Here is a 26,737-nt window from a genome sequence, read left to right on the forward strand (position 1 = left end):
TCACCCACCTTTCGTCACCACAAGACCTTCCTTCGACAATAATTCGATTCCACGGATACTGCCCACCTTCCAGATTTTCTGACACGTACTGTTGTTCCACAATGACATAGTAGCATACTTTCAGCCTTCCTTATCCAACTTCGCAGTTCGCAGTCCATTCTCGAGCTCCACCATGACAAGAAAGATCCATTATATGCCCCTCCCCTCTTTCTGACTCAAAGGTTGCGCAGCCGACGCTCAGAACAATACTCCATCTCCGAGCACGCCCTCTTCCACGGGTGGTTTCGCTTGGTGGGAGAAGACTAGATTTCTGGGATTTTGCGTGAAGGAGTAGGTAGTCGAGATCGTCTTGGGACGAGAACTCTCGGGCGAAAGGGTGGGTTAGAATATGCCTTTACTGGAAGTCAGATATAATATAAACGTTCGGGCTTCTACTATCGTCCGTACACGCTTCTCGTATGCTCGTAGCACGCAGCATCACGGCCATGTGCCACGCTAGCCTCTCATTCTGGCTAGAATGCGCCCTTATGCAGTGCATGGCCGATCCGAAGGGCCCACTGGCTTCCACGTGTCCCAGACGGCACGTCTTCGCTTGCTGTGAGCAAGCTTCTGGACGACGCCCACCACATATATAATCGTCGACGACGGCCGCGAGAACTTCACCAGATATCCTATGCTTTCTACTCCACTGTCGGGGAGAGGAGCTGGCAACGAAGAAGCATCCAACGCCTGCGACAATCACCAATTGTTGAACATCGCGCCATTTCTGATCACTCGTTGGCTTCGGGCAAAGCTCTACCTCTCCCTGTACGACTGACTGCTGTCAATCATGCAGCAAGCCAGCAAGATTGTGCTCGATCGAACTGTAATATATCGAAATTATTGCCGCGCTCCAGCCGGAAGTCCTGACCTGCTGCATAGGGAAAGAGATCTCAGCATAGACGACAGACCAATGGATATCCGGGGTTTCGTCAGTCACTTCACGCCCGCTGATCGCGGGGAAATGGGCTATACGTAAAATCGCGATTTGTTAGTAGGCCATACGTAAATCTCGATATAATCGTACTTTCCAGTCCTATTCGGATATCCAGGTGGATGCTGTTATAAACCGCGAGTCCAAATATCATATAGATGGCCTTGTCCGAGTATGTAGTGGCTGTAGACCTTACTGCCGCCATTTTCTTATGTAATCCTTGGCAGGCGCGTCCACCTCATTCTAAAGCGCGTATTCTCCTATTCCTTCTCTTCTACTATACGGATTGTATACAATCGTAGCTATAGGGCGTAAAAAAGGCAAAAAGGCGAAGAGGGTGCGTACTAAGCGGTTAACCGAGACGGAGAGGGCGGAAAGGGTAGTAGAACGCGTCGTTTCGAGGTACTATAAACTGCAGGCTAAATTAGTCAATCTTAGTATACGAGAGGTATATAGGATTAAGAGGGCAACCGACCTATATTCGCGAATATACTAGCGATTAAGAGGCCGTCTATCGCTCCTATCGCGGCCGCCGACTAATACTAAGTTAATAGAGGCTCAAGAGCTAGCGCTAGCGGATTATTGTCGAGAGAGGGACGAAATAGGGATATTCTTGCCGGTAGCGCTAATTAGCGTTGTTGCTATAGACATACTAAAGAGAATGTCGCCTAATAAGGTTATACTACTATTCGGTAGTAACTAGGCTAAACGATTCCTAGCTCGGCATAACCTTAGCAAGGTAAAGTCTAAACCTATTAAGAAGCAGCGCAAGGAAGCCTATAACCCTTCAACGATAAGGGCGTAGTTTAATCGGTTTAAGGCGATAGTAGAGCGACTAGGTATAAAGCCGCGGAACATATAGAATTTCGACGAAACCGGCTTTCGGATTGGTATTAGTAGCAACGAATACGTAGTTACAATAGACACGAAGCGGCGCGCCTAGACTAAATGCGATACTAATCGTACGCATATAACCGTAGTCGAGACCGTTAACGCGTACGGCGAGGTGATTGAATATCAATTGATTGTTAAAGGTATAATAGTTTAAGAGCGTTAGATACTAAAAGAAGGTAAGTCTATTACCGAGACCGAGTCTATTGCCTAAGGCAATAACAACGTTACTTGCTAACTACACCCTCGTTGTTAGGCAAGGACAACTTCTTGATTACTATTAACGAGTCTAGTTATATAACGGACGACACTGCTATATACTATATCTATTAGTTTGAGCGTAAGACAAGACCTAAGGACCTAAACGAATGGAGGGTGCTACTATACGACAATTATAGCTCCTACTGCTTCAAGGAATTCGCGGCCTTCGCGAAGCGCTATAAAATTCAATTATAGGGCCTACAACTACATACTTCGCACTTTATACAGCCTCTCGACGTTATACTATTCTAAGTATATAAGTTGAAGCATAGACAAGCGGTCTTAGAGGCTATACACCGTAGTATTAGTGAATTTGGTATTCCTGAGTTTATAGAAGCCCTTTCAGCTATTTAGGTAAAGACATTTACTAACTATAATATAAGGGCCGCATTCCGTAAGATAGGCTTGTTCCTAATTAATAGAGAGGTTCCTTATCGTTACATTCGAGATCAGTATAGCGCTACAGACTATAATTGGAACTGGTAGGTAATCGAGGGCGAATTAGCGTAGGAGGAAGCCCGATACGAAGAATCGCTTATAATAGCAGATACCGCTTAGTAGGAACACCTCGCATCGGTTAAGCGTAAACGTTCGCCTAATCCCAATATTGTCGATCTAGATAGGTAGCACCGCGCTAATAGTCGTCACTATTTAAGGGATCTCGAGAATATAATTGCTTAGGGCATGCTATCTTTACTACCTTAGCCGATCCGGACGCTAATACCCGAATTGCTATAATAGTTGCTAGTTACTACTACTAGCCCTCGTACGATCTAGGCATCTCGTAGTGCTATACAAGCTCGTAAGGACTTCCGACGTCGCTATCTAAAGACCGCACTACTTAGTATCGATACTACATTATCCTTATTTAATCTATTCTTCTTATTACCTACAAAGTAAGTAGAAGCTATCTATAACATATCAGTCGATACGGCTATCTATAAAGGTAAAGAATACAAGCGCAAATACAAGTCTACAAGCCTCGTTGAACGCGCAAGGAAGCGCTAGAAGGAGTAACTAAATAGGCTTATTCGAGCTAGTACGATTAAGGCTTCTAAACTACGCTTACAACTCACTTAGCAAGACAAGGAAATAGCTAACAATTGCTACTAGAAGATGCTCCGTAAGGCTAAGTCCCTATATAACAAAGCACGCTAATATCGACTGAAGTATAGCGAGGCCTTTCGTATTGTATTTAATAACAATAGTAAGACTAAGTTTACAGACGTTATATTGCAGCCTATCGACAAGCTACTATAACGTGCCTTCGACCTTCGGCTTCTTACTACCACTATTACTAACAACGACTCGGTAAAGAAGACCGGTGATCCGTACGCTAATATTATTAGCGAATACAAGCGATACACTTATACCTCCGACGGCGGCGACATTACCTATACGTAGAGCTAGGTATAGACACTATCACTGCCGAGCCGCACCTGCGAATACGAAGAAGGTGACCTTCTAACCTAGACTAACGTTAAGTTAAAGCGGCGATTAAACGGCTTATTCGCGTAAGAGCCTAATACCCGACTAGACTAGTTGCAACAAGATAAGGCGCTACTTAATAAGGATACTATATACACTATAATTTAGCCTCATCTAGTACATCCTCGTCGCCGTTAAGAGTCTGTATAGCGGAAGCGGTATTTCTACGAAGATCCGAAGAAAACTAGTCGTTATAAGGGCTTAGTTGCTAGCAGCAAGAACGACCCTATTAAGCTAGAAGACACACAAGAGGCGGCAGTTACATACTAGACATATAGGCTAACCTGTATAGTGATTGATTATATAGTCGATGCGAGGTACGCGCTAAGGCGATAGGAATAGGTATATACGGTCGCAATTTGCTCGAAAACTACTGCTTCTTAACTATAATCACACGCACTATCGATTTCCTATCTTATGCACTATACAATGTACGCTAGCGTCGAGATTTACGTGTGGCCTACTAACAAATCGCGATTTTACGTATGGCCGAAATCCCCGAGCGCAGGCGAGGGGTGAAGTGGCTAACGCAACCCCGGATAGGCCAGCCACTACGTCTCTACACCGAAACAGTGACCCAGACTCATGCTAGACACCCTAGACTTGCATGTATACCCCAGCTCTGGAGCCCCGCATTCTTGGAAGATAGCTCGTCGTGAGGAAGGTTTGGCGTATCAGACAGACCTCTTGCAGCGCTCGAATTAGACGGAGGAAGGGAATACTTCTACATTCGATGGCTGTATCTCGAGCTTCATAAAGCCGCAGAGGCCCCTGACAAGGCAGTACAGATTTTCTTCATCTTCCAGAGCTGTGCTCTTCCCATTGAGAGCTGTTTCACTATTAACCCCAAAGTCTCTCGGCATCATGGTCAACCAATCTCAGTCTGAGCTGCCCGAGAAGATTCTCAAGACCGATCTCCGGCAGTACGGCCGGAGAAGACGGAATGATGGTCCATACGCAGACAACTTGGACCTTGATGTGCTGGTCGTCGGTGCTGGTTTCGGAGGCGCCTATTCCTTGTACGAGGCTCGCAAGAGCGGCTTCAAGACTGTACTGTGGGATGCAGGTCTCGGCTTTGGTGGTACTTGTGAGTTTGAAGCATTACAATTGAGGTCTGAGAGCGGTGCACTGACAATACTTGATGATAGGGCGATGGAACATCTATCCAGGAGCAAGAGTGGACTCTCCGGTCCCAATCTACGAATTGGCTATTCCAGAGGTATACAAGGACTGGCACTGGAGCACGAACTATCCCTCTTGGCACGAGCTACAAGCATACTTTGACCACTTGGACAAGACCCTTGAGCTTAGCAAAGACTCCGCTTTCGAGACTGTCGTTGTTTCCGCAGAATTTGACAAGGATGAGGGCAAATGGACAGTGAAGAGTCAAGATGGTCGTACTGCAAAGGCAAGGTTCTTGATCGTTGCAGCTGGGTTCTCTGCCAAGCGATGTGAGTATACTGGTCGTATATCTGAAATGGCTTGGTACTGACTACATCCCAGATATCCCGGATGTACCAGGTCTCGACACATTCAAGGGCGAGATTCATCACTCCTCCTTCTGGCCCACTGAGGGCGTCGAATACAAGGGCAAGAAGGTCGCAGTGATTGGCACCGGTGCTTCTGGCGTGCAATTGATTCAGGAAATGGGTCCCGTCGCTGAGCAACTCACTGTCTACCAACGAACACCAAACCTTGCCCTGCCTATGGGTCGCCGCGATTTGACCAAGGAAGAGCAAGACAGGCTGAAGCCAGACTACCCATACATCCACGCCATGCGCGAGAAGTCCTTCTCCGGCTTTCACTACGATCTGTGCGAGCGTAATGCCTTCCAGGATTCACCAGAGGAGCGAGAAGAGTTCTTAGATGGTCTGTGGAAGCAGCAGGGTTTCGCCCTCTGGCTTGCGGGGTACAAGGACTACCTGTTTGACGAGAAGGTCAATCGTGAATCATACAACTACTGGCACAAGCAACAATCAAAACGGGTGAAGAACGAGGAGAAGAAGAAAGTTTTGTTCCCAAAGGAGCCACCACACCCATTCGGTGTCAAACGACCAAGTCTTGAGCAGAACTACTACGAGGTTCTCGACCGAGACAACGTCAGGATAGTCAACATCAACGAGAAGAATGGAACTCCAATTGAGCGATTCACCGAGAAGGGCATCGTTGCCAACGGCGAGGAGATCGAGTTCGACATCATCGCATTGGCTACTGGTTTCGATGTGGTCACTGGTGGCATGACCTCCATGGGTCTGAAGTCCATCAACGGCACATACCTGTCCGATGAGTGGAAAGACGGCGCCAACACCTACCTCGGAACCACCATCTCTGGCTACCCCAACCTTTTCCACCTTTACGGCCCACACGGCCCAACCCTTCTTTCAAATGGCCCAACCGCAGTCGAGATTCAGACGCGCTGGATCCGAGATGCTATCAAGCTCATCAACCGAGAGAATCTCAAGTATATCAACCCAACCAAGGAGGCTAGTGATGCGTGGAAGCAACGCATCCAGGATCTTGCCGCGCCCACACTTTTCCCAACTACTCGATCAACGTACATGGGCGGAACTGTGCCAGGCAAGAAGTTCGAGATGACTTGCTATGCGGGTGGTGTTGATGCGTATGGCCCTGAGATTAGGAAAGCTCTTCAAGGCTGGCAAGGCTTTGAGACCGTCAAGGCATAAATTCCGAGGCTGTGCGATATTTAGCGTTGTTGTAGATAGCGAGCGAGCTATGACAAAGCCTTGAACTATCGAGCAATCACTTGAGAACCCCGTTGTGTAATTTGAAGTGAGAAGTTCATTGAAGCGATTGAAGCAATTCCACGAGATTTCGTTGAAGTATGACCAAGTCCAGCACTGCATAAAGAGTAGCAGTTGATGCTTGAGCCTTATGTGCGTGTTCTTATAGTCAAGGATTGGATTTTGTGTTTGCGGGCGACACGGTTCTCTTGTTTGGCTTCAGTAGCAACCTGTTAACCCCTCTTTTGCTCCTTGGCTGCGTTTGTGATTTCTCTGGGAATGTTGTGCGGATCTTTTTTTTTTTTGTTGTTGTTGTTGATTCCATTTATAGTCCGTTCCTCGGCTAATCCGAGTGCCGCGTATAGCGACCAGCTGCCCTAGGGCGCTATGCCAGACTCTAACTATATAGAAGTATCGTATAAGACGTAGAATATAAACAACTCCGTAAAAGTAGCCCTATAAAGGAAACAAATATCCGTATAAATCCTCCTCGTCGTATAGTCTCTTCGAGATCCTTATTTTATTCTGATTTTTGACCTAATCTAGCCTGCGGCTGTCCGCGTAGCCTCGCCTTCTTTTGCTAAGTAGTAACCTAGAGTAGTCTCGGTCTTATCGTCGCGAGTAGGTCTACCGCTACTCGAGCGAGAGATAGGGTATTTATCGTCGTCCGCCGAAAGCGTTACGCGCGGTTGCTAAGATCGTCGCCTTCTCCTTATCTATAGACGCCGTTTCGAAGGGTATATATCGTCTAGATAGTATAAGAGGGCTACTCGTCTTATATTATCTAGATTTTAGATACTAGATCCTATCCGTTCTTCTTTATATCGAGCGGTTCGTAAACCGTATAAAGACCGGGGACTCTGTTAGCCCGTAGTATCCTCCTTCTTAGTACTCGAGTAGGCCGTCGTCGTATACGGGTCACTACGCCGTAGTCGTCGTCGTCTCGAAATTCTCGTTCGAAAAGGGGCTGTTTTACGTCGTCGAGGTACGCGAGAACGAATCTCCTCGTCGCGATCGTATCGTTACGGCCAAAAGTAGCGGGCGCAAACCGCTATATAAGGCCGTATTTTGACCCGTATCGTCGTTGTCGTCGTCGGTGTACAAAGCCGTCGTCGCGTCGTCGATAGGCCTCGGGTCAGGGGCGCGATAGCGTCGTATCTAGGGGCAGGGCGGAGGCGGCGATATCGTGTCCAGAGGCAGGTCTTAGTTTCGCTGTAGGCGAACAGCTACTTACACCGCGCACCACGAGAAGGTGCCTGCCAGTCGCGCGGCTGTTGTGCGGATCATTCATTCACCGCCCAAGTGCCAAGACTTTAGCGTGCTTGCCTCAGGCCTCCAAGATTCAAAGCTTCCACGCCGCGCCACGCCGCCGCGCAACTCTTTCACACCTTCACATATCTCATGTCATGCATGTTGCACGCAGACACATGTGCTCGCCCAACAAACAATGTGTTGATCTTCGGAACACGGAAACCGTCACTGGACGCGATGCAAACGCGATTGCTCAACGATTCAGGACACACCGGCTCCGATGACATCTTGACATTCCACTGCAATGCCTATGGATTGTTTTTCGGCAGGCCGCTCTGCTAGAGAATAACCCATCCGCTACCGCCTCTTCTCTAAGAATCAGGGAAACATCTCAAGCATGTTTGCCCGACACTTCTTTTTCAGGAAACGCCGTGGATGACCTGGAGATCTTACTTTGAAGGTTTCATTGATGGCATCCCGCGATTTGGCAGGCAATTTCCTGAACCAACACGATGAATGGAAACATTGTGTGACCCAAGATGTCCACTTCTCACGCTCCAAGTGTGGGGGAGTACCAGTGTCTAAGCTCTGGATGGTGAGCACATACTCTGCTGTATGCCCGAACTATCCTGTCCCGCACCTTTGGGATTCAGCACCAAACATTGCAGATTGATCAGGTCACACAGCCCTGAGTATCTTGGATGGCGTCCATCACGACCAGAGGGAGAAGCGAGAGGCGCCGGGTTTCAAGCAGCTGGTCACCAATCGTGAGCACGGAGAAGCCGGCCTCAGCGGATTGAACATGAATGTAAAGGAAGATTTCATCTGTGTCTCCAAGGCAATGCGGCGGCCCAGATGAAAAACTTGAGAATAGGTAGGCATTGCGCGATAAATCTCATCCTTTTTTTCCCTCGACAGACATTCCGAAGACTCAGCTCACTCAACTTCAATCTCAACTTCAAATCTCAGAACACCGCACGGCAGTGTTTACGATAGCGACCGCTCAGTACACCATGCGCAGCAACCGGGTCTTGGCACTGGGCTTTGCCGCTCTCAACGGCGCACAGGTATGAGCGCATCTCTTCTTCTCGTGACGCCCCTCAGAATGCTGACTTGCTGTTTGATCCAGGCTCAAGTGACAGGGTTAGTCACTACAATTCCTCAGGCCTTCATCCCCGTGACCAATGCAGTGCCTGTAGCCTCTCCTACAACCTTGGCGACGGTGATCTTGGTCACTCCATCCGATGTCCCACGTGTTGGACAGCCAGTGACTCCGCCTGCTCAGACTGTCTTCCAATTCCCTCAGCCTACTGTACAGTTTGTTCAGACAGAAGATCAAGACCCGACTATGGACAAGGAAGCTGCTGCAGTCCGTGAAAACCCATGTCAGTATACATTCACTTAAGCCTCGGGAAATATACTGACGGCTCTTCAGTACCGCTCCTCTTTTGATAGGATCAAGATCTCCGGTTCACGCTGGGACCCTGCACGTCTCAAAGAGGAGATCAAGGGATGTGGCGCCGTATCAGATTGGGAGAAGAGTGGCACCAAGCCGGCGTGGAATACCGGGAACTGGTGGTCCCTGACTGGTAGGCTTCCTATCGGTACTAAGCACTGCCTTACACGAGCTATGCGATCTGCTGGCGCTCCATCGGGTTCCAAGTGCCATGGTACTCATTCAAGGGAGTGATCGTGATGGGAAGTGTAATGCTTCTCTAGTACAATTTTCAGCATCGGAGGGCATGTTGATACGATTATCTCGTCCACTTTCTACGGAGCGTGTTGGCCTAAGGCGGAAGTGAAATTGGGGTCGGTTGAGCGAGGGCCATACTTGAAAGGGCCTGAGAATGAACTAGAATAGTCCCTATTCCGAAAGTATCATAATGTAGCTTTGCGAAAATTGATTTTCTTGACACTCTTGCAATTTCCATGATTCTCGTGTATCGTGTCACTTTCCGATATCACACTTTTGAGTGTTGTATGATTGCTCAGTACAACTGTATGACATTGGAATGTTCTGGTTAAGTCTGAGCTATTCAAAGATCGAAGGGCTTGGGCCGTTAACATCCACAGAATGGATCAATGTTCAACGTGCTGTGTTGTGGTACATGTAGCCAGCAGCTCCGGAACTCAGTGTGATCGATCTCGCACCCACTCTACGGCTGTTCCAAGCATTCAGCAGTTATGCATGAGATGACTTGTCATCGAAATCAATCTCCTCAACAGGCAAAATCTTCCCTGTCATGGCCCCATACAATCCTGCAATACCCAACGCCAACTGCTGAGTAAATTTCGCCTGATACAACGTCCCTCCTTGGCGAACAATCCCTCTCGTATTCCACATAGCCTGCACTGGGCTGTTCGAGCAGATTATAGCTGCAGTAGTACACATACACGTCTCATGCGGTCGAAAGATGCCATCCTCCGAGACGAACCATTCCAAAGTGATGATGTTCTGCACATACAAATCCGGGCAGTAATTGAAAGTAAACTCCAGATTTTGTCTCGCTGCATCAGGACCCCAGAGTGTGCCAAAGAACTCTGCTCCAGCCCGTTGTCTCTCTTTGGGTCGAAGGAGAGCTCCGTCGAAATCGTCCTTGACCGTATCCCATCTGTACAGTTGAGCAAGAGTCACAGATTCCGTCCAGAACTACTCACCTCGGCCCGTAATGATCGATTTCTTCTTCCTTCAAGTCCTTAAAAAGCGGGTATAGTGCTTGCAAAGCTTTAGAAGCTCCATACAGCATAGAAGTCTTCACGATTGCCTCCTTGATTCTTCGCTGAATCGCTTTCTGCGTCTCCAACGGATGTCCAATCGTAGCGAATCGATAAAGTCGAACTACCTCATGACCGGCAGATGAAGCAGCCAAGGCACATGCCTAGCAAATGCCATCAGCATCTCTGCGGCGCTTTTAACAGAGTCCGGAACTTCACACACCGCTACCGCGTACCATGTCGCTTTTGTGATATCTACAACACCCTCCTTGCCAGAGAAGGTCTCCAATAGCTCGATCAATGGATCTTCCTGCAAAATCTCTTCCACTCTAACATCGGATTCTTCCTCCTCGATCTCTGGTAAGTTCCGCATACATGAGCAAGTTGAAGTAACGACGACACTTTCAGTGCTGTATCTTTTCGGTGACCGCTTCTTGCTGTTCAGCTGATGTGTGTGGTAGCCGACCATTTGCTCGCTGGCATGCATGCTGTCAAACTTTAAGGAAGGATACCAGGGATCGGAAGATTCGGAACAGCTTATTGGCATTGACTGTATTCCGGGCGTCATGGCGGGAACGTGCAACGTCGAAGCTGATCAGGGTCTACATAGACCACCGAAAGAAGCGGACGAAAATTGCGAAGTGCAGTCGAGGGATCTTAGCTTTATAGGCCTGGCAGATGTGCTCGTCGGTCGTTCGGTGACCGCAAGCCAGCTGTTTTTATTTGCCAGAGCCAGGCGCACAATCAGACTATACCCAGTCGAACAAGAGGACCTCCCTGCACAATAGACATGGGGCGTATTGTCTTCTGGTCGTGCACACCAAATCTTGCCGTCGAATGGCTTCGCTTTGGTGAATAGTCTAGCCGACGAGAGTCATCAACAACGAGTGTAAGAGCATCCTCTTGGAATGTCAGGAAACAAGGGAAGCCAGAGTGGAGTGCTCGCCCTGCGAATGGCGAAACCTACGCATATTCTCTAGGCGCGACTGTTCGAGAATCCAGTCCGGGCATTCGAGAACCTGCGGACCTAGGGCCGATCCGGTGTCGGCAGGACAATGTTGTTAGCAATCCGTACTGTTTAGTATCCTAATAAGAACCTCCAGTCCCCAGCCAGCCGCTTAGTAGAATGATAATATAAAATAGATAAATTAAATATATTTCCTAATAAGCAAATAAGTACAAATTAGTAATAGTATACTAGTAAAATAGAATTTAAAAATAGTAACTTATAAATTATAAACTAAGCTATCTATAATATACTTTATAGTAGTAAGATAATATTAGATCTAATTAATAGTTATAGCTAGCTAGAAATCGAGTTATTTTTCTATTAAACTAGTTCTAGATTAGCTTCTATTAATACTACTAGTAATAACTAAACTCAAAACTATAGAAGTTATTGGCAGCGCAGCTGCCAATCTAGACACCGCGGCCACCGCCCGCGAAAATCCAAGTTGTCCGCCAAGACCGAAATGATTGGCTAAGAAATTTCGCAGAAGTAATATGCAATCAAAGATTGAAGGGAAATTTGACTTACCCCGGATTTTAGCGTAGAACGTCAATCGAAACAAATATTAAAGGGAAATTTAACTTACCCCGGATTTTAGCATAGAACGTAAATCGAAAGCGCTTAACGAATCCCGGATATAAGCGTAATACGCTAATAAAAATTTAGTAGGAGCTTAACGTATACTAAAGACCTAGATATAGCTATATCCTACTAAATATAAAGCCTATCGACTAGTATAAAGGTCCCCGTAGCGAAAATATTAGTAAGATTACTAATAGTACTATTAATTTTAATAAAGCTATTAGTAGAGCTACTAGTAACTTTAGACTATTAGACTATTAGTAGGACTAGGTATTAAGAAAACTATTAACAAACCTATTAATTAAACTATTAGGTAAACTATTAGATAGACTATTAGATAAACTCTTAGCTAAACTATTAGTAAACCTAATAATAGAACTAATAATAAAACTAATAATAAAACTAATAACTCAAATAGTACTAATAGTAAAACTATTAGTAAAACTAATAACTCAAATAGTACTAATAGTAAAACTATTAGTAAAACTACTAATAGGACTATTAATAAAACTACTAATAAAACTGTTAACAGAACTACTAATAAAACTACTAGTAAAACTACCAAGACTACGAGCTAGCCTACGAATAGGACTACTAATTAAAGTACTAAGACCACTAACTAAACTAGAAACAAAACTATTAACAAAACTACTAATAAAACTATTAATAAAACTACTAATAAAACTATTAAAGAAACTACTAATAAAATACTAATTAAAATTTTCGTTAAACTGAAACTAGTAATCGAACTACTAATTAAACTATTAATTAAATAGTTAATTAAGCTATTTATATAATTACTAATAAAACGACTAATTAAACTACTAGTTAAGCTACTAGTTAAACTACTTCTTAAACTACTAACGAAATTTTAAATTAAACCGTTACTAGTAATTAAAATACTAATCGAACTGCTAGCTAAACTACTAATTAAACTGCTAATCGATCTACTAATCGACCTACTAATCGACCTACTAATCGACCTATCTCTATTTAGAAGTTAGTAATTTAGTACTATATACTTTAAATTATATAATTTATCGGGGGACTAGCTACTAGTAAAATACTAATTAAAATTTCTATTAAACTAAAACTACTAATTAAACTACTAATTAAACTATTGATTAAACTACTAATTAAACTACTAATTAAACGGTTAGTTAAACTATTAATTAGACTATTAATTAAACTACTAATTAAACTATTAATCAAGCTATTAATTAAACTATTAATCAAACTATTAATCAAACTATTAATTAAACTATTAATTAAACTATTAATTAAACTACTAATTAAACTATTAATCAAGCTATTAATTAAACTATTAATTAAACTATTAATTAAACTATTAATCGAACTATTAGTCGAACCGTTAATCGACCTCTACTAATCGAACTATCTCTATTTCGAAGTTAGTAATTTTAATTAGTATTCTATACTTTAAACTATATAATTTATCGGAGGACGAGTAATAGAAATAACTAGTATAATAGCTAAATCTATAATAGCTAGATAGTATAGCTTAAAGCTATTAATCTCTAAGAATTATACTACTAGACTTACTAGCTAGAGGATAGCTACTAGTAATTAGGGGTTATATATAATATATCTAGGCCTCTACTAAGGTAGTATATCTATTCTTTTAGTATATATTCTATATATAGCCTAAATAATTAAGTTTTATTTATATATTTTAAGCTAAGTTTAATAACTTTTACTACTAGTAAATTTACTACTAAAGTTAGAAGTCTAAATCGCTATTTTAGTATATAGCTAAAGTTCTATTCTCTCTTACTATAGTGACTAGCTAAGTAGTACTTAGTATTTGCTATAGATATATTTAATTTTCTAACTAAATATTTAAAGCCTACTAATTAAGAGTCTAAGGGAATTAATAGCGCGCGTCTAGACTAGTAGCGAACTACTACTTAGATACTAGTACTTATATTAAGCCCTACTAAACTATATACTATAGCTAGAACAAACTACTATATAACTTAGAAAAGCATAACTATAATTTAGAATTGTAAGATTAGTAAATTTTCCTTTATAAACTAGGGTATAGATATATATAGAAACTAAAATTATAATATTCTCTAAAACTAGTATCGTATTCCTAGAACCTTATAAATAGCTATATTATATATAATATAAAGATACCTAGGCCTATAGTTATAGAGTCTAAGAGCCTTTAGCTATTGAAGTTTACTAGCCTCGGTAGTTGAGATATATATACGATTAGTAATCAAAACAAATACATTGCAAGCTGCCAGTCTTGGAACGCGATAGTGGTCCACAACACTTCCTAGTAAGATCTAGTTAAAGACTATTTCAGGTGCTACTACTACAATCGTATAACTATATAAAAATATTAATTTCTATTCTACCTGTCTAGTACTATAGTAGCTCCTAATCTGTAAAACTGCTAGTGCATACTAGAAAACGCTACGATATAGAGACTAGGCTATAGACACGAAAGACTCTTAGTATACGGACTTAAAAGAGCCCGAAATCGAACAGCGAGGAATCTAGTAGTTGGGCTTCGACAATACCAGGGTGCCTTGTCTGTAGAGCTCGATCCAGAGGACTAGTAGTTCTAACGCAAAAGCAGTTCTGTTGTAGAAATTAGACATGCTTCTAGACGAAAGACAAATGCAGTCCGAGAATGTGCAAAGTGATATATTTGGAGTCCCTGGACGCAGAGCACTAGCAATTATCAAAATCATGTGCTATCAGTCATAACCCCTTCTCTTTTATACGGACACTTCACCATACCAGCCAGAGGCTCTCTTTGAGACGAAGTAGGCTTTATTCAGAGCTGACAGTGCAAGACTTCTCGCACAGAATCCAATCGTCTGCAGTGGCCGCATATCAAACTTGCCGACCGAATGGTGCCTCGAACGTGCGGAGAATCAGAAGAATGGCTCTACGGAGGTTGCTAAAGGCGCAAAAGTGGGAAAAGCTGGATGAACAATGGCGCTTGCTACTTTCTAGGAGAGAGGGTATTGCAAGAACAATCGACAAGGCCATTGACTGCTCGTGGAAGCAGCCTCTGCGCACTATACTTGGAGCTGCGCATGGCGGAAACTGAAAGCACTGTACGAGACGTTCACTGACATATTCTACCTATGCAAAGTTTCTGTCTCCAAGCTGCTGCTGCGGCCGAATGGTACAAGCGGACAACAGGAATCACGCCCAGCAGAACAGTCAGAAAATCATGGAGATGATGAGCCTGCTCCATCCTGTACGAGTGCGGAGTTCACGAAGGTTACCCAACAGCGGCACCGTAGATGATGCTGATCCCGGTCCGCGGTATCTCGAAGCACCAGGATGCTAGCAAGCTCGACGACATCAACTGGGCTTGTGCCTGGTGACCGACGGCGGGGTCGAGATTAAATTACCACATTCAATAATAATCAGCAGAGACCGGATGCTTTGCGGAGATGCGAGCATTATTCTCCTCGAGCAGCAAAGATAACCCAAACTTCCACTACGAACATACTGCGCGCCTACCACGATATGGCAGCAAGTCTGAACTCGAAATTGCCGATTGTGCAAACGAGAGGTTCGCCAGCTGGGACGGAGGCTTTCGAGCAAGCACGCAAGAAGCTGGTTGATGAACTCGGTGACTCCATACCCAAAGACTATCACTTACCAAAGACAACGATCGATCAATTCAGGGAAAAGGACAAGCCTACTGATGTCACTGGCATTCCCGCAACGAGCGGAATTCTGACTGAAAAAGAGCTTAGTATCACAGAGGACTACGATGCCACCAGCCTGGCCTCTGCGATTGCAAACAAAAAGTTGACTGCCGTGGAAGTGGCGAAAGCCTTTTGTAAACGTGCAGCTATTGCCCATCAACTTACCTGCTGCTTGACCGAGTACTTCCAGGATGAGGCCATTGAAAGAGCCAAACAGCTGGACGAATATCTAGCAACTCATGGAAAGACTATTGGTCCCCTCCACGGTGTTCCTGTAAGCACTTTGAGAGAGCATCTGACAGATTGACCTCACAGCTTATGTTTTCGTGGTCAATTTCAGGTCAGTGTGAAAGAGCACATGGCGCTCGCTGGACACTACTCGGCATGGGGATACCTCTCTTCTCGAGTGAAGAGTGAAAAGGACTCTCTGATGGTCCAAATACTTCGGGATGCAGGGGCAATATTCTACGTCAAAACGAATCAGGTATGTCGACAGTCCACGTTAGAAGACTTTCCGTTCAGCTGACAAGTCTACGTTCAGCCACAGTCAATCATGCACTTGGAGACTGATTCCTGGTGGGGCCGGACCAACAACCCGCACAACATCAATCTATCAGCTGGCGGTTCTACCGGTGGCGAATCTGCTCTCATCGCTATGAACGCTTCGGTCCTCGGCCTTGGAACTGACATTGGGGGCTCTGTACGAGGACCCTCAGCATTCTGCGGTATCGTTGGCTTCAAGCCTACATCATACACTCTCACCATGAAGGACTTTATACCAGCTGGCTTTCCTGCTGAGCTGAACGTTTTGTGCTCTACTGGGCCAATGTGTCGCACTTTCAGGGATGCCGATCTCTTCATGCAGGTTCTCGTGGGTGCCAAACAATACCTGCACGACCCTCGCATTGTTCCTATTCCGTGGACAGGTCTTAAAACCCCAATGGCGAAGCCTTTGAAGATTGGTGTTATGCTTGATGATGGAGTCATCACACCCCAGCCGCCCGTGCTGAAGGCTCTGCATTGGGCGCAACGGCAGCTGGCTAATAACGCAAACTTTGTTCTCAAGCCTTTCAAGCCATATAGAGCGGACGAGGCCATGCGTCTCATTGGACAAATGTACTGGCCAGACGTGGGCCTCAACTCGAAGAAAGCTCTCGCTGCAAGTGGCGAGCCGATGTTTGCGCTTACCAAAGTTGTCCTGTCGCCAGTGACTTCAGACTTTGAGAATCCGGACGGTCCAGAGAAGGAGAAGACTGCCACTGAGATCACACAAATGCGCCTTGACCGCGATGAGTATCGAGCAGCTTTCATTGAGCATTGGGAATCTCAGGATGTTGACTTCGTCATCGCTCCATGTTTCGTCGGACCAGCATCTAAGCACGATACGGCTTTCTACTGGAACTACACAGCGCTCTGGAACTTTGTCGACTATCCAGGCATTGTTCTACCAACGCCGATCAAGGTTGAAGTCCCAAGCAAATCGCCTATATCGGACAAATTACCTATTTCTGCTCAGGCAGACGAGCTTAGGAAGTTCTTGGCCGCAAGCAAGACTGCGAATGCGCCAGTTCCTGGACTCGAATCATCTGATGCTCCACCCTTGAAAGGTGCCGATAAGCTGCCGATCTCTGTCCAGGCCGATATGTTGATGAAGCATCTCGGTGGCGTGACAGATGTTAGTCCGACTGAGTATGCTGCAGACTACAAGCCGCTTAGCGAGAAATGTCAACATGTCAAAGAAATGTGGGATCAAGGAGGTTTCGAGAATGCGCCCATCAACATCCAAGTCGTTGCTCGGAGATTCCATGACAATCAGCTTTTTGGTGCTGTGGAGGAGTTGCAGCCCTATTTGCAGTTCAAGTGAGAATGGCTTCCATTTTGCACGGCCACAGTCAAGAAGATATGTCTTGTTCCAAGCTAAACAATGCGTTCGAAGCGTGGGATTTTGCCTCCTTTCGGACTTTTGCTTGATCCGTGACATTATTCGTCTTAGCGAGTGCTCCACCAGATCCAAGCGAACGCCGACGACAATACCCGACGCCTGACCTAGATTCTGCCTTCTTCTTGTCACGCGTAATCGCGCGGAAGGCTGCGCGGTGTGCATTTGTGAATCACGATTTGGCAGGTAGGTTCGTCGTTATGTCTGTCTTTCCTCTTCCATCAAACACATACAGGACTGCTGCGGCGTTCGTAGACCGGGATGCCAACACCATCCGACGATGTGGAGACCTACAGATCTCACCATGAGTGGGCAGTAGCGAGGGAACAGTCCAGGCAACACAACGGAGATCAATACGGCGACAACTATTACTTCATCTTCAACCAATACACCAACACAACCTCGGCGTCGAACGCTTCAGCTACAAATCTTTCGAAGTCGGATCTAGTACTTACCCGTTGTCCAATCCCAGCATCACAACGCTGGGACGTCTCTCAGTATCGACGAAGCGGTTCGCGGTCGAAGGCAACTACACTTGATGCCCACACAGAGTCACAGACAAGAGGAGCAAGAGAATTGGTTCGGATAGATGGCAAATATCGATATGGGGGTCAGTCTCCGGTGTTCTTCAATCGAGAAAGCGTGAAATCAAAGTCTGAGCAGACAACGCAAGGAGACTACACATATTCTGAACAACTGGAACAGCCCTGGAACAGCGAACCACAGTCTTACCTTGGTGTCTGTATCGTGCTCCAACCTTACAGGTACGGCAGACTAAAACTGAAGTCTGGCGACCTAGTCATAGCTTTCGATGAGACCAAGCATCAGTGTCTATGCAAGGTGACTCTATGGCCATGGTCAGGAGTAGGAGGTGAACGTCACTGGGTGCCGAAAGAGTACCTCCGCCGAGCACGTCCAATCTGCAGGCCATTCCGCGCCAGAACGGCCTTCTTTTCACCAGGACACTTGAACGTGCACCAGGGAGATGAGATTGTTATCTACAAGATTTATCAATCCGGTGAGAATCACACATTTGCGTTCGTGAGCTGTCAAGGACAATTTGGGACTTTGCCTGAATCGTCGTTGTACAGACTTCGCGTAGAGCCGGCTACTGCAGACTGAAGTTATGCTTCAGACTGTGAGTGAACAGAGACGAATATGCTATGAGAAATAGCGATCTCTCTTTTGCGGATAGGAATTTTAGGACTCAAAGCGGAGTCGCCCACTGCTTCCATGCTGAAGAATATGCAAATAGAAGCAGCAGGGCTGGCCACGAGATCGGAGCAGATGAGCGTCGCAGCAAGAAGATCGAGACGACCTCGCTTTAGGCACATGTGCGTAGTTGAGAGGGCTTTCGTCATAGACACGTTATAATACTACGAAAGAGTAGCGATACTACATGGCATGCTGCCAAAGGAGCCGCCAAAATGCAAGGTCGGAAAATTGTGTACAGATGGCAAACCACGCCTTGCGCCCCCCCCCCCCCCAACGCCTCGTCGTTCCCGTTCCCTTTCGCTTAACGCTAAAGTCATTCCCTCCTCTTTTACCATCCTATATTCTTCTCACAATGATTTTCCTCGCGAATCTTAGCCTCCTCATCTTCTTCCTACCGCCAAGTCCCGAAACACTTGAAGGTGGCGAGTCACTGGTAGGGCTGGATCCGATCGAACTGCCATCTGAGAGATTTGGCGTGGTGGATCCAGATGGCAATGGCATCTCGGTGATGGTGGTCACAGTGACAGTGTGTTTTGTCACCTCAGTCTCCACGATATCGTCCAGGCCAGGCATAGGCAAAGCATAGATAGGGCATGTCTCATCGCCGTCCATGGCAGTAGTGTTCTCCTGGGTGACGGCATTGCCCATGAATCTACTCATCTCGTACATGCTGTTTTTATCTGTTGGGGTCGCATGTGTGCCATAGTGTCGGATCACAACGCTATCCTCGCAGTCATCGATCAAGGCGGCTGACTGCTCAGCGCTCACCATGTGATCCCATTCGGCGATGACGTGCATCGTCGGCGTAGAGATCTTTGGAGAGAAGAACCCAGCGTAGAACTGTGGTGCGTTCTTGAAGCCAGAGCAAAGCACGGCGAACTTGAACGGAGCCTGGGGTGGTGGTATGAACAAGGGCAGACCTTGATTGGCGAGTGCTTCAACACGTTCTGGCCTAACGCTGCCCTCGCAGAGTGCTGTGAGCATGGCAGCAATCGAGGCACCCTGGGAGAAGCCAAGAACGCCATCAACAGGGCCAGATTCCTTCAGGTACTTGCAAAGGTATTCGAGACTGTTGTAAAGCTGTTCGAGTTGGACGTGAAATTCGAGCCTTGTCCACCATGCTCTCATGTCGATGTCTTCCGAAGGCACGCCAAATGTTGTCTCGGCAGTGAGCCTGACTGGTGCATCGGGGAAGAGCCATTGTATTCCTTCTGGATATTGATCGAGCAGGTCAGACTGAATTTGCGACTCGAGATATTGCGTCAGCCGCTTGGTCTTCATTCGAAAGAAATCTGCGCTTTGTCCAAAGCCTGGTAAAGGTCAGCGTTGAAATGCGCACAAGACACTCCACTGTCATACCGTGTAGTGCCAGCACACGCAATTTCCTCCTGGGCGGGGGCATCGGAGCTTTCTTCTCCACGCTGATCTCTACTGTCGACTCCAGGATGTTGAGATTGACACTGGAATGTCGGATTGGAAATATGGAGCTTCGTCGGCGTTCGTATGATTTCCCATGGTTGTGATTCAAGGATGCCTCAAAGGCAGCTCGATCGAAATCTTCGAACATGTTGTAGGCTGTTTGAACTGAGGTCTGATTTCCCTTGCCTCAATATTATCAATACCACGGAATGATCTGACGTCGATGATGTCGTGACTGGTCCTGGTTCTGCGCTGCAGCATCAGGTCTATCATATGCCTGCATGCCAAGCGGCACATGACCCAGACATGATCTCCAGATCGGACACTGAGTCGTGGCAGAGATGCGCCGAACGAGGGTTCCGTGCCTGCGCCGGGCCCAGATAGACGGGCTTAGAGCTGCCAGCACACATGAAGAAAGTCTTCCGGTTGCCATATAACGGCTGCAACAAGCTTTAAACCCAACGGCGAGCCAGGCCTATCGAACGTGGCGAGAGCACCGGGCATTACAATGAAGATGCAGCGCAGTTCTCATGTTTCCGCTTATGGATTGCAGTCGTTCGCCTTGTTCCTGCGTGAGGCTGTGGGTAGCCGTTCGTGCCGTTATGGGAGCAGCCGTCGCTCGTGAACCGTGGCTCACCACGGCGGCACGGGAGAGATCGACACGTACACTCGATATGTTTGAGTTGTCAAGCGAAGATCTAGCTACTAGTCTCGCACGTCCTCATAATGATGCGAACTGAAGAAGTTCTCGATCATATTTCACATGTTCGGGCCCGTACCACTTGAGCTCGGTCAATACGAGCTCCAAAATCCCATTGGGCGCGAAAATTCGTTCGTCTGACTCTTGATCACAAAGCTCCAGCGCCGTGGAAGGAAGAAGCGATGCTGTGGAGCGTCGCAGTCCAGATAGGATCTCAGCAGTCCTGTTCCCACCGACGAAAGGGATACCAAGTGGTCGAAGAGCTGATCTCGAAGGAGAAGAGAGGTTGGAAATTTCGACGCAGGCTGCCTCTGTGGTATGACTGAGACAGCGGCGTCATCTATTTGCAAATCGATCGCGTGGACTTAAGGACGTCTGCATAGTGGTAGCGATCAAGCCATTAGCATATAGTTGTGCATCTGGAGCATTGACAAGCCTTAACGGAGTCAGAAGCGGCATTTCTTTGTCGAATCCACAGGCACGGAAAGGGAATTCGCCATGCTACGAGTTCCACGATCCAGACCTCTTCCATCGCCAAACACCTTCCTATACGGGAGGGGTATGGGTATTGCCAAGATCATACAGCCTTGCAATGTGCTTTCAGCATAGCAATTGCGCCATCCTTCACCGGAGCATAATGGGCGCAGAACAATCGAGCCCTACTTCGCCGCGTCTCGTTATCGAAAGCCATCTCGTGTGTGTGAATTCCACAAAGCTAAGACATGTTTCAGGTGCATGTTGTATGACGCTGGCGGATGCTGCAAACCATCCCGAGCCTTTACTCCCCTCTCTTCGCAGGCGAACAGGATATGGCCGGTCTCAATGCTTCGGGTCTTGAAGCATCTCGGCCTGGAGAACTCATCAGGAATTTACTATGTCCATCCTTCATCGGGCTAAAGCTCGACTTCTGCTCGTGTTGATCGAAGATTGTGGCCGGCTCTGGAACTGACGGTGGGATCTCCTGTCATCTAAAATCGACAGAAGACCAGGCGGCCGGTCCGCATGCTTCTGCGATCAGAAGCTGAAGGTGACGGTGTCGTCGACAGCAGTGTGTGGCTTGAGTGAAAGGAGAGGGGAGTGAACAGAACCAAGCCTCGCAACAAGGTTTCGCTTTCGGCTCTCATCTTTGAACGCATCACAGTTCATCAAAATATAACACAATGAATTGAATGAACTCCCTTGCTATCCGGCGTGATAGGGCGTAACTAATGATAGATCCTTGTTTCGATCCTTCCTTCGGGGTACATTTCTAGCCTGATCCTACCGCGATGCGTGATGCCATACTGGAACACCGCCACCAAACGGGGGCATTCAGTGGAACGGCAGCAGTACACATAAGGATGCGAGAACAAGATGGTTTGAGCGACGTTCTGACCGCTCCGCGAGTGGCAACACTGAGGCCTCAAGCCATTGATATGGAGATCAAATCGCGAACGATAATCAACAAAAGAGACATATATTTGGCTTGAGATATGAGCTTAGCTCAGATTGGCTGCCATAGGCCTGTTGATGCTTCTAAAGGCTGACCTTGTTTTAGAGCGGTGCTATCTGTATCCCCCTGAGATGCAATAGACCTGTCCTCGCTCCATGGAGACATCTTGCTGCTCCGTCTCTCCTCCCTTCTGTGGCCTCCTGGAATCTTCCTTCGCAAATGCAGCGTCCACTGTCTCGCCGCTCATCGCCTTATCCCTGGAGCTTCGCCAAGTCCTTCGTGTACGCATACAAAGTGTCTGTGTAATATGACGGAATGGTCTTGCTGATTTTGAAATGCGGGTCAGATCTCACATGAGCCAGAAGCTGGTTGCAAGCAGTGCTCTCGTCCCGAATCTTGTCAGCGGTGCTCAGGTCAACCTCGCCAGCTTCAAACGCTTCCCATGGCTTCGCCTGAGAAAACAGCTTTCTCGCTCTCTGGTTGACACTCGACTCTTCAGGAGAAACAGAATCCTTCTTGACCTTCGTCTTCACGATTTTAGTCTTCACTTGCTTGGTTGAATCGCCCTGGAGCAATTGATCGAGGCCATTTGGGCGAGCTGGTTCGAGCTGCTCACACTGGACTCCGCTAGAATCCGACGGACTGATCGACCTATTGGCAATAGGTGGCGTTATCGATCGAGCCGGGACCTCCTTGACACGAGAGCACTGAGCCTTCTTAGGCTGCCCTATTGGCGACGGCTTTGGTGCAGTCTCCTTGTCATGTTTTTGGGCGCGAGTCGAGGTCTGGGGACAGGCAGCTTTCTTCGAGGCCGCGCGATCTGCCTTCATCTGGCGCTTGAACCTCTCGTGTTTCTCATTAGTGTATTTTGTGTCTCTGCCCTGCGGCAGCGGCATGAAATCGTCCTCATCGGAAGATGACATGCTGGTCTGCGTCTATTGGCGTTAGAGGTATCGGTGTCCTGTTCTTTTGAGCAGGCCTCAGGTCCGCAGTGTTCGCGCAGAGAGTACCACGAAGTCGATTTAATATGGGACGTCTGCTCAGCCGGTGTCGTTGGGGAGAAATCGAGAGGGAATGGGACTTTTTAAAGCGGAAGACGATGTGAATGAATGAAAACTAGGTCCGTGCTCCAGATTGATGCGATCCTCGAGTGAAGTAACGCGCAGAGCATTAGCGACTTGCAGGTTTGTTCTTGCGTCACCCTGAAACTACTGCCACGACTGCGCGCAAGGTGTCTTCTCGACGATTCAGTCAGTTCAAATCCTCTCAAGCTGGTTCCACATTGACACTTTCGATGAAAAGAATACAACTTCGATCAAAACCGTCACGTTAACCCCACATCAACTGCTTTCGATGCACAAAACAGGCACTCCTCTTTCAATACTCTCAATAGCAAGGCAGTATGGACATGGACATGGCTAACACCTGCGAACCAGCCGAGAACCATTGATGGCAGTGCGAGGTAGAGGAGGCCAAGGAACTTCGTTTTCGCAACTTTACGCGACGAGTACAAATGCTGCTGGGCCCTTCTGTTTTATAATGTCAGTACATCGCTCGTCTATGAAGGCTTGCCAACAGCCGTGAGTACCGACTTTTCCATAAGCCCCTCTGACCTGGCATGTTGCTTGGTCACCTTGGTATGTCTCGCGGTCGATACCCGGTCTGAAGAGACCGCAGAATTGTTTGCGTGTGGTATTGTCATGCTTATCGATGTCCTCAATCGGTCTCCTGCTCCTTCATTCGGGCGAGTGAAGGAATACTTACTCACATGTTTCCCATATAGCCGGCAAGCTCTACTTCCATGCGTTGCAAAGGCCACAGGAGGATGCGGCGGTCATTGCCTATGGTACAGATTTCGAGAGTGCATGTCTCACTTCGGCGAACCGAAGTCCCGCGCTAAGTCTCTACCGTCCATCAAACCCCATCGCAGCTTCGTTCCTTGTTTCGAACACACAAATGATGGTTCCCTGTGAAGGAGGGAGTAGCAGCGTTGATATTCTAGTCTTGACGTTGCATCTCAGATGGTCGAACTGGCCCGCAGAGATTCCGCTCGAAGAAGTTCCAGGTTGGAGACCGAATATCGTCGGATATGCTAAGACCGCAGGGATCGATCTTACTGAGCAGGACGTTGCTGGCCTTGAACGATTCCTCAAGGGCGAGATGGATATGCCAGTGATAGATGAGATTCCAGCTATCGAGAAGAACAAAGAAGCTGGTAACCGTGATCGTTGGTCGTATCATAAGAAGGTAACATTGCTAGCCAGAAGTTTGTTTTGGGGGCCATACTGACATTCGGTAGTTCATGACGTACAGCAGGGAACATGGAACGATCGGGGGTAGCTCTGGCAATATCCTGAAATGGACTCGCAAGGAGCGGGAAGAAGCCAGCTATACAGGCAAAGACCTGTTGCAGCATATACCTGTGAAGGATCTGCAAAAGGCTGCAGGTAATGGAGATGTCGATGAAAATGTTTCCATTCACAACGCTCATCGCTGAATCGCAGCAGCAATGAGAGAAGCCCAGACCCGTACGCATTTACTCATTTCTCGTATATTTCGAATTTTGTCGCAATCGTGGTCCGTATCTCATAACAAAAACCGGAATTGGCGCCAGTGTCAAGCTCAACGCAGCTAGAACTGTAAATGCGAGCCCGTACCCAAGTTTCTCAACTAGCGGCTCTGTGGCCAAGGGCAAGAAAGTCCCCGTAAGACAGCGTGTGACAATGACAGCAGTCATTGCCGAAGCAGAATAGAGTCCGAAGGCGTCGACGACATAATTCATCAAAGGTAAGAAGGCGAGCATCATGCAAGCTCCCATGACTGCCAAAGCAGTAAGCATGACCCAGAGCGGTAACTGCGCCTGTGCAGTCCAGCCGTAAAACAAGACTGCCCATGGCAAGGTGAAGCCGCCAACGATCACCATTGGAAGTCGATACTCCGGCTTACCAAGACCTTTGCCACATGTATCGCGAAGTCGAATATAAATCCTGTCAAGCAACTGGTTGCAGAGAGTCACGCTCACGATGGAACCAACACTGAATGCCATAAATGATGCTCCAGACATGGCGGGTGACAGCTGGTATATCTCCTCCAAAATGTCTGGGAGAGTTGTCGACATGACGTAGAAGTACGTGAATACCACGGAGCCGAAGAGACTCATAGCCTGGAGAACTCCGGATCCGAAGAGAACCACTGCCGGCCGCATGATTGACTCCCACATTGACGTCTTGTTCTCGCCGTTCAAATCAAGAACTGTCTTGATTGAGTCATTGCCTGTTTCCTTCCGCAGCTTCGCCGCTCTGCGCTCCAGGATTGGCAGCTTGAAAGTCTCGCGGAAGCAGGTTAGGAAGATGGCCTCACACAGTCCAGCGACAGAGGCGGAGATCCAGAGTACTGCTTGCCATCCGAGATTCTCGGCAATGACTCCCGCCAGAGCAGGTCCAATCGCACCACCGATCAGAGGCGCGACCATGATTAGACTCATTGCAGTACCTCGCTGTTCGGAAACGAACATGTCTCCAACGATGGCCGGATTGAGAACATTGCTTGCCACAGCCAATCCAGTCGAGAAGCGAGCGAAAATGAGAACCGAGGAATTTGGGGACAGCGCAGCTAGAATCGTAGCTCCAATGAACAGGACATTGGCTCCATTCATAACAGGATATCGCCCGAAAACTTCTGAGAGAGGTGCGATGAAAAGCGGTCCTGCTGCTTCACCAAGCTCCCATATGGTAACCAGAAGCACACTCGAGGATTTACTGGCATGTCCGTCGAGATCGGCGACGATATGACTTGCTACCGGGACTACCGATATACACGTGAAAGTTCTATCTCACAAGATCAGTCTTGGCCCAAATTTGCTCGGCGGCCGGGTGTCTTGTGCTTTTACACTTACACTGTAAATGCAGTCAACGCAAGCAAAGCAACTATGCACCACTTGTAAGTATTTGGCCAGTCAAGCGGGTTTTCTGGATCGCCATTGGGATCAAAATCAACAATGTTCTTCGAGCTTGCGTTATAGGACTGTGGAAGTTGACGTTCAGTTCGCAATAACGGTGATGTCTCGTCCACTGCCATGTCAATTTTCAATGACACAGATAGAGTGCTGGGAGCTGCACCGAAGCAAGTGTTGGGTGAAGTGAGGTTGGGGAAGCAATAACAAATATCGCAAGGGCCACTTTGCTCCAGGGCGTAACCGTAGTGGGCCTGGAAAAGAAAATCGTTGAGTGATGAGCGCGGCCGGTTAGGGGGTAGAATTCAAAATGCTTGTACTGTTAGTAAAATGTCGTCACTTTGTCGTGCCAACCTAAAATCTAGCCGGCAGTACAGCTCGGCGAGCGTGCTACTATTGTTACTTCTAGGCGTATAGACTTAATATAACTAATAATATATTTAGAAGAAGGACTAGTCTACGGAG

General features: G+C 47.0%; 9 protein-coding genes across 9 annotated transcripts; 4 read left to right on the forward strand and 5 right to left on the reverse strand.

The window, feature by feature from the left end:
* Positions 1-4,477: 4,477 nt before the first annotated feature.
* MYCFIDRAFT_27132 (uncharacterized protein) lies at positions 4,478-6,297 on the forward strand (the record flags this gene model as incomplete). The annotated part of the gene is made up of 3 exons (XM_007929717.1): positions 4,478-4,700; positions 4,762-5,064; positions 5,117-6,297. 3 exons carry the CDS (start codon positions 4,478-4,480, stop codon positions 6,295-6,297), a joined length of 1,707 nt encoding a protein of 568 aa, XP_007927908.1.
* Positions 6,298-8,618: 2,321 nt separating this feature from the next.
* On the forward strand, positions 8,619-9,407 carry MYCFIDRAFT_197897 (uncharacterized protein; the record flags this gene model as incomplete). Its single annotated transcript, XM_007930178.1, has 5 exons — positions 8,619-8,672; positions 8,735-8,748; positions 8,933-8,990; positions 9,041-9,194; positions 9,337-9,407. 5 exons carry the CDS (start codon positions 8,619-8,621, stop codon positions 9,405-9,407), a joined length of 351 nt encoding a protein of 116 aa, XP_007928369.1.
* Positions 9,408-9,483: 76 nt separating this feature from the next.
* MYCFIDRAFT_176406 (uncharacterized protein) lies at positions 9,484-10,807 on the reverse strand (the record flags this gene model as incomplete). The annotated part of the gene is made up of 6 exons (XM_007930179.1): positions 9,484-9,632; positions 9,677-9,734; positions 9,761-9,767; positions 9,804-10,217; positions 10,264-10,484; positions 10,523-10,807. 6 exons carry the CDS (start codon positions 10,805-10,807, stop codon positions 9,484-9,486), a joined length of 1,134 nt encoding a protein of 377 aa, XP_007928370.1.
* Positions 10,808-15,430: 4,623 nt separating this feature from the next.
* On the forward strand, positions 15,431-17,479 carry MYCFIDRAFT_28850 (amidase; the record flags this gene model as incomplete). The annotated part of the gene is made up of 4 exons (XM_007929730.1): positions 15,431-15,889; positions 15,956-16,099; positions 16,157-17,083; positions 17,306-17,479. 4 exons carry the CDS (start codon positions 15,431-15,433, stop codon positions 17,477-17,479), a joined length of 1,704 nt encoding a protein of 567 aa, XP_007927921.1.
* A 1,926-nt stretch (positions 17,480-19,405) lies between these two features.
* On the reverse strand, positions 19,406-20,086 carry MYCFIDRAFT_23150 (uncharacterized protein; the record flags this gene model as incomplete). The annotated part of the gene is made up of 2 exons (XM_007929701.1): positions 19,406-19,660; positions 19,712-20,086. Coding segments are annotated over 2 exons (630 nt in total), but the record flags the coding sequence as incomplete, so codon positions are not given.
* Positions 20,087-22,571: 2,485 nt separating this feature from the next.
* MYCFIDRAFT_77011 (uncharacterized protein) lies at positions 22,572-23,243 on the reverse strand (the record flags this gene model as incomplete). Its single annotated transcript, XM_007929894.1, has 1 exon — positions 22,572-23,243. The coding sequence occupies one exon, from the start codon at positions 23,241-23,243 to the stop codon at positions 22,572-22,574; it is 672 nt and encodes a 223-aa protein (XP_007928085.1).
* Positions 23,244-23,466: 223 nt separating this feature from the next.
* On the reverse strand, positions 23,467-24,502 carry MYCFIDRAFT_215833 (uncharacterized protein). The gene is made up of 2 exons (XM_007930180.1): positions 23,913-24,502; positions 23,467-23,849 (listed from the first exon to the last, which is right to left on the reverse strand). Exons 1-2 carry the CDS (start codon positions 24,020-24,022, stop codon positions 23,645-23,647), a joined length of 315 nt encoding a protein of 104 aa, XP_007928371.1. The 5' UTR covers positions 24,023-24,502; the 3' UTR covers positions 23,467-23,644.
* On the forward strand, positions 23,785-24,833 carry MYCFIDRAFT_208242 (uncharacterized protein; the record flags this gene model as incomplete). Its single annotated transcript, XM_007930181.1, has 3 exons — positions 23,785-24,567; positions 24,620-24,726; positions 24,761-24,833. Exons 1-3 carry the CDS (start codon positions 24,277-24,279, stop codon positions 24,831-24,833), a joined length of 471 nt encoding a protein of 156 aa, XP_007928372.1. The 5' UTR covers positions 23,785-24,276.
* Positions 24,834-24,856: 23 nt separating this feature from the next.
* On the reverse strand, positions 24,857-26,460 carry MYCFIDRAFT_56022 (uncharacterized protein; the record flags this gene model as incomplete). The annotated part of the gene is made up of 2 exons (XM_007929824.1): positions 26,216-26,460; positions 24,857-26,147 (listed from the first exon to the last, which is right to left on the reverse strand). Exons 1-2 carry the CDS (start codon positions 26,395-26,397, stop codon positions 24,857-24,859), a joined length of 1,473 nt encoding a protein of 490 aa, XP_007928015.1. The 5' UTR covers positions 26,398-26,460.
* Between the last annotated feature and the right edge of the window lie 277 nt (positions 26,461-26,737).

Source organism: Pseudocercospora fijiensis, assembly GCF_000340215.1.
Source record: "Pseudocercospora fijiensis CIRAD86 unplaced genomic scaffold MYCFIscaffold_6, whole genome shotgun sequence".
NCBI classification, from domain to species: Eukaryota; Fungi; Ascomycota; class Dothideomycetes; order Mycosphaerellales; family Mycosphaerellaceae; genus Pseudocercospora; species Pseudocercospora fijiensis.